Source organism: Sesamum indicum, linkage group LG5 (assembly GCF_000512975.1).
Source record: "Sesamum indicum cultivar Zhongzhi No. 13 linkage group LG5, S_indicum_v1.0, whole genome shotgun sequence".
Lineage (NCBI taxonomy): Eukaryota > Viridiplantae > Streptophyta > Magnoliopsida > Lamiales > Pedaliaceae > Sesamum > Sesamum indicum.
Genome location: NC_026149.1, coordinates 6,926,366 through 6,932,245, shown reverse-complemented (window position 1 = coordinate 6,932,245; position 5,880 = coordinate 6,926,366). Strand labels below are relative to the sequence as shown.

At 35.9% G+C, this 5,880-nt stretch overlaps 1 protein-coding gene across 1 annotated transcript in view; it reads left to right on the top strand.

The window, feature by feature from the left end:
* LOC105162192 (CSC1-like protein RXW8) overlaps positions 7-5,880 on the top strand; it is a gene marked incomplete in the record, with an annotated part of 10,301 nt that continues 4,427 nt past the window's right edge. Inside the window, 6 exon segments of the mRNA XM_020693940.1 lie at positions 7-191; positions 874-1,213; positions 2,748-2,894; positions 3,236-3,299; positions 3,402-3,611; positions 5,197-5,376. Coding sequence (XP_020549599.1) covers positions 933-1,213; positions 2,748-2,894; positions 3,236-3,299; positions 3,402-3,611; positions 5,197-5,376 — 882 coding nt within the window.

Below are 5,880 nucleotides of genomic sequence, written 5' to 3'. Positions count from 1 at the left end.
TGCATGTGAATCCCCAAATCTTAAATTTTCAATTAACTGTTAGGGATTCCTTTCTGTTTCTGATTTCGTCGATTGAAAGCACAATCGTTTCGTGTACTCATTGCCTCTGTATAGTCCACGCCAAGTTACTTGGCTTGCATTTCGCTTAAATTGATTTTATTTCTGAGTTTTTCTTGGAACGCTTGAAAGAGGTAAGGTTTTTTGAGAAAAGCGGAAAGAGAGAAAAGTTTTGAATTGTATTAATTTATTTGTTGTGTGGGCTTTGTGTAATTGTTGTTCTTTTTTCGTTTTTTGAGGAATATGATTGAAATTGTGATCAGCGAATATACGGACGTTGTTTATCGAATTCTATTGATTGGATCTGTTAATTAGTGAGATAAGGCGTTTTGTGGATCTTTTTCGCCTTCAATTTGTTCTCCGAGTTTGTTAAATTTGATTGTTGATTTCACAAGCTCTGGAATTTTGTGGAAATGGGAAATATATTTTAAAGAGAGTAATTTTTGCATGATTAGGTAGGATCATTTGGATCAACTCTGAATTGAGCTTGGTGGGTAAAACTCCATTTCTGTATAATCTTGTCTGCTATTCGAATGATATCTCATACAAACTTTTGTTTCAAAGTCATTTGAGGGAATTTTGAACACAGTGAATGATTTTGTTACATTTAGTGGGAGAATGATTTTAGTGAACTATTCCTGTAATTCTATGGATTTGTTTTTGGAAGTTTTCTGTAAGGGCGCAGAACATTCGAGAGGTTATCTGCAGTTAATTTCTAATATCATCAGTTTGATGGATCATGATCATTATTGTCATTTGTCGCTTAAACTGTGTGCAAACTAGATAATTTTAAGAATTCTTCTTTTGTTCTTTCAGGTTACCTTTCAAGTTCGCATTATGACATTCCATATGCTTGTTGATACAGTGTAGTAGAGATGAACATATCTGCTCTTTTGACTTCTGCTGGTATCAATACTGGCATATGTGTGGGGGCTTTTTCTTTGTACTCTGTCTTAAGAAAACAACCCAACCTTGTGAGCGTGTACTTTGCCCGGAAGCTTGTTCAAGAGCAATCAAGACATGAAGATTCCTTTTGGTTTGGAAGGCTTATTCCTTCCGCTAGTTGGATAGTGAAGGCATGGGAAGCATCCGAAGACGAATTATATGCCGCTGGCGGTGTGGATGCTGTGGTATTTCTACGTATGGTTGTCTTCAGGTGATAAATTGTTCTTTGAATTGTAAGATTCAGGCTTTTGGTCCAAATACAGTTTGATATTGCTTATACCAAAGCTTTATGGTCTAGGTACTACAGTATTTTAGTTTGACTATTTGGCCTATCCTTATTACAGCTGACCATCCTATAGGAGCTTTCTTCATTTTGACTTGAACTTTTGTATTTGTTGATATTTTGAGCCTCTGTCAGTGTTTCAGTGTAAATGTGGTTATAAGCAAGCAATATAGTTCTTAAAAAAGGGTACCTAGATGATGCTCGTAGCGTTGGGTTGGACTTATTTCCTCTAGCTTTGCTTGATATTTGTTTTTAAGGGTTTCACTTTTTAAGTGTTCTATAAGGTATATGTTACTCAATCACAAGCTGCAGGTGATACTTCTCTATATCATTCTGTATAACTGTTTATCCAGTTATATGTCTTGTGAGTATACACCTACGCGTTATGCTGCACCACATCTTTGTAGTGGAAAAAGATTACTCCACAACTGGAAGTGGAAAGCAGATATAGCTCTATAGTTACATTTGCTAGGGTGATTGCTTATTTTTTTTCCTTACCCGTCAAAATTCATGGAGAGAATCAAAAGTAAATCTTTAGCGCCCCACGGCGTTGGTCTCCCGACCAATATAAACTGGGTTCTTGAACCAACCAATTTGACTTCATTATTGCATGTAGTGTCTCTGTGACTAATCTGATCACCCTAGATGTCATGGTTCATTTTCGAATTTTTATTTGCTGAGAGGTGCTAGGAATTCATATCCTTTTTCATCATAATGGATGTAAATAATGTCCTAGGAATTTCTTCCAATCCTTGTTAGGTACCAATTGGATAGCTACAATATGGATGCAGAGTGCTCTTTTCTCCTATTTAGCTTCGTGAAAGTAAATCGAAGTATTTCTTTTAATATACAGATTTTGTGATATGTTCTGAATGTGAATGCTTCCAATTGCATGTACAGTCTTAGTTAATGAAACTAAGCTAAGTTCAATTTCACAACGGTATTTAATGATCACTTTGGATAAGACTAAGAGTCATAAGACTTAAGATAAGTGGGTTTTAAGTGAATGGATATTCATAGTTTTGTGCTAATCCTTATTTTAATGCAACATAAGAATCTTATCAAAGTCAAAATTTTCCTTTTTTAATTACATAGAAGTTTAAATCCATAGAATGTGGTAGAAACATGTAACTGTCTTCAGAATTACTTGAAATATTTACATATGCTCCTCTATTATTTTCCTTCGCTTTTATTCAGTAAAGCTTCTTACACGATGTTGCTCATTACTAAGAAGGATTCTTGTATTTGCTGATAAAATGGTTGGATATTCTTGGTTACATAAATTTTCGTGAATCTGCATGCTTGGAAGTATTATTGGTAGTTCTATTCGATGGGTCTATACATCAATCCGAACTCCATGATTTTTCCTTGAGATTTGTTGAACTTGTTTGGCTTTATTGGATTTGGTAATGTTTGAGTTGTAGATGGGGTCTGATATCAGCTGCTGCTTTGCTGTGTGCAGTCTCAGAGTATTCACTGTTGCTGCCGTAATATGCTTGTTTCTTGTTCTTCCTCTTAATTATTTTGGGACCGATATGGAGCATAAGCTAATTTCAAATGAACCATTGTCTGTGTTCACGATTGGCAATGTCAAGGAGGGATCAAAATGGTATGGAATATATATTTTTGTAATCGATTATCAAGATATTCCTGCTCATTTGTTTTACATGTGCAGCCTCTGAATTTGTAAACTGAGTTTTTAGTGCAATAGTATCAATAGCATGCAGTTAGTTTCTGCCTGATGCATAATTCTGCAGTATTTTAGTATAACTATGCATGCATTCTCTGGTCATGTTCAAAATGAATTTTGGCTGTTAAGTAGGTAGGGAAGTTGATAATATCCATTATTCCATTACTGTAGTAATACATATACCGATCCTTTTCTTGCCAGGGTATCTACTTTCTGGGTTTTGTTCTCCTAAATTTAACCTTAAATTTTCTCTTTGGCAGGCTTTGGGCCCATTGTCTTGCATTATACATAATAACTTGCTGCGCGTGTATCCTACTTTATTATGTAAGGACGATAATTTTGCGCTATTTATTTGGCTTTTAATGACGTCAAGGGTAAATGTGAGTTCATATGGTTTTATATGATATTTTCTCTGCTTGTCTTTAGGAATACAAGAACATAACGAAGATCAGATTGGCGCATATTGCTGCATCCGTTTCCCACCCCAGTTATTTTACAGTAATTGTTCGTGGCATTCCTTGGGTTCAGGATGAATCATATAGTGACACCGTCGCAAAATTCTTTACGGAGTTCTACGCCTCAAGCTATTTATCTCACCAAATGGTTTATCAGTCTGGAGCAGTCCAGAAATTGATGGTGAGCATCTGAATATATGTAATGTTGTATGGTAAACTTAAAAGTATCTTCTTGTTCTTTTCTTTTTGTGTAATTGAATTGTCTAATAGTCATGACACTTTCTAGTTCTTCTCATCTGACAGCATTGCAGTTCTTTAACTTTGTCTTGTAAGTTGTAACCGTATGCTTTCAGCTATGTGTTCTGAAGTACGATGTCTGTGATGTTACAACTATGCTAAAGATTGTTGCTTCTCTTATTTGTGACTTTAAAATCATGTCATATATTTTGGAATTAATCTTAGCAATTGCCAAACTGACTGTGCCTGAGAGTTGTATAGCATATACTCTACAGACTCGTGGTGAAAATAGTATTTGAAGCATAATTTGCCTTGTCTTATGCTTTACCATCAGGAAAATATACTGATTAACAATACGTCAAGCTTAAAAGTCTGTAATTCCTGAATAATAATCATGTTGCATCTTTGCTGCCGGGAAAATTTGACAATATTAAACACTGAGGCAGAGTTTTATCCTCATCGATCATTATCCTGGCATGTGGACCCGAGATCAGCATCTTCATCTGCAATTTAATTAGTTCTTATTCTCAATATCTGAATACATATCGAGGACTGCTCACATTTAACACATATCCTTTGGACTGTAATGATTTTTCTAGTCTACTTCCTTTCTTCACCCACACAATTGATCTTATAGAAAGTTGAATAATCCTACTATTGCAATCTACTTGGGTTTCAGTAAAGTTGCGGGTCCAAATGTGTAGTTTGTTTTACACCCACAGATAAACAATTATTTACAATGTCTTTCCACTAAGGGGTTGCTTACATGGTTGGATTAGGCCGCATAAATTGCCCAATCCATCCAATTGTATAGTTTGTTTTACACCCAATAAACAAATTGTTTACAATGTCTTTCCACTAAGGGGGCGCTTACTTGGTTGGATTGGGCCGCATAAATGGTCCAATCCAACCAAATCCCATTTTTACTAAAGAAATGGGTGGCCCGTTCAATTTTCGAAGCTGGTGGGATAACTTATCCCACCTCCACTCTAGTCCCAGTAGGCCCACTCCATGGAATATTCTACTCATCTTGTTTGTCTACATAAGTAAAGGTTGGATTATTCATCTAGGATTAATTTTATCCACCATTACTATTACCCATCCCATCCTAAATTTGTCCCATGCAAGGATGCAAACGCCACCTATGTCACTAAGGAGCCAGTCAACAGTTTGTTCTTGGTAGTTGGTATGTATAATTTCAAGGAAGTTTATGTGCAAGCTAAAGCTCTTAGGTCTATGTTTCATTAGGCTCCTTCAGCTTTTCTGCTGGGACAAATTAGATAATTAAGATATTATCAAGTGAACAACTAACATATACCAATCATTGCCACCTGAAAATAATGGACAATGTGTTGCATTTGACGTCTAATGTGATTCTTAATGACTGGGGCTTAAGAATATTATAGCACTGTAACTTGCCTGGGAGGTCTTTTAAACAGTCTAAGCTCTTAGTACGAAACCTGTGGTTTTACCTTCTCAATTTGTATATCCTGTAATAGACTTACTCTGTGGTCTTCCTTCATGTGCAGAGTGATGCTGAGAAGATGTATAAGATGCTGAAGTCTACACACACGGAGAAATGTTGTGTACCACGATTAATGAGATGTGGCTTTTGTGGAGGCACTGCAACATCTTTTAAGATGCTTTCTAATGAGGCCAAAACTCCTAAGGAAGAAAGTTGCTTTGATGGTGTGGACGTGAAGAAAAAGGTCATTTGCCACATGACTCTGCTTAATTTGTGACTATCTATTTATACATGCAAATCAGTACGATAACTGCCTTGTTCATGTATCTTGCTATTCTCTAATAGATTGCAAGTTCTCTCCCCGACTTATTATTATAAACTGCATCCTTGAGGAATTTGCCTTGCATTCTGGTTTGTATTTTTGCTTTATGAATCGCAATTTGTAAGAGTTGACAAAAACACACATCTCAATGAAAATGCGTACAAACGTACAAAGAATCCCCAAGTTATTGATGTCTGAAGGAAATTGATTATTTTAGGGAGAGGTCAAAGTTCTCTTGAATACTATAATAATTAAAATCATTGGGCCCAGTTTATATAGTAGGAATTGATGGTCATATCTTGCATGCTCTAACTATACTGGGTTTTTCGAATGTACAGCACATTGTCAATCTGCTAGAATTTTCCTTGGAGCTTGATGGTAGAGTTAAAGGTTTGAATAGCTAAGAATTTTATGGCATGCTAATCT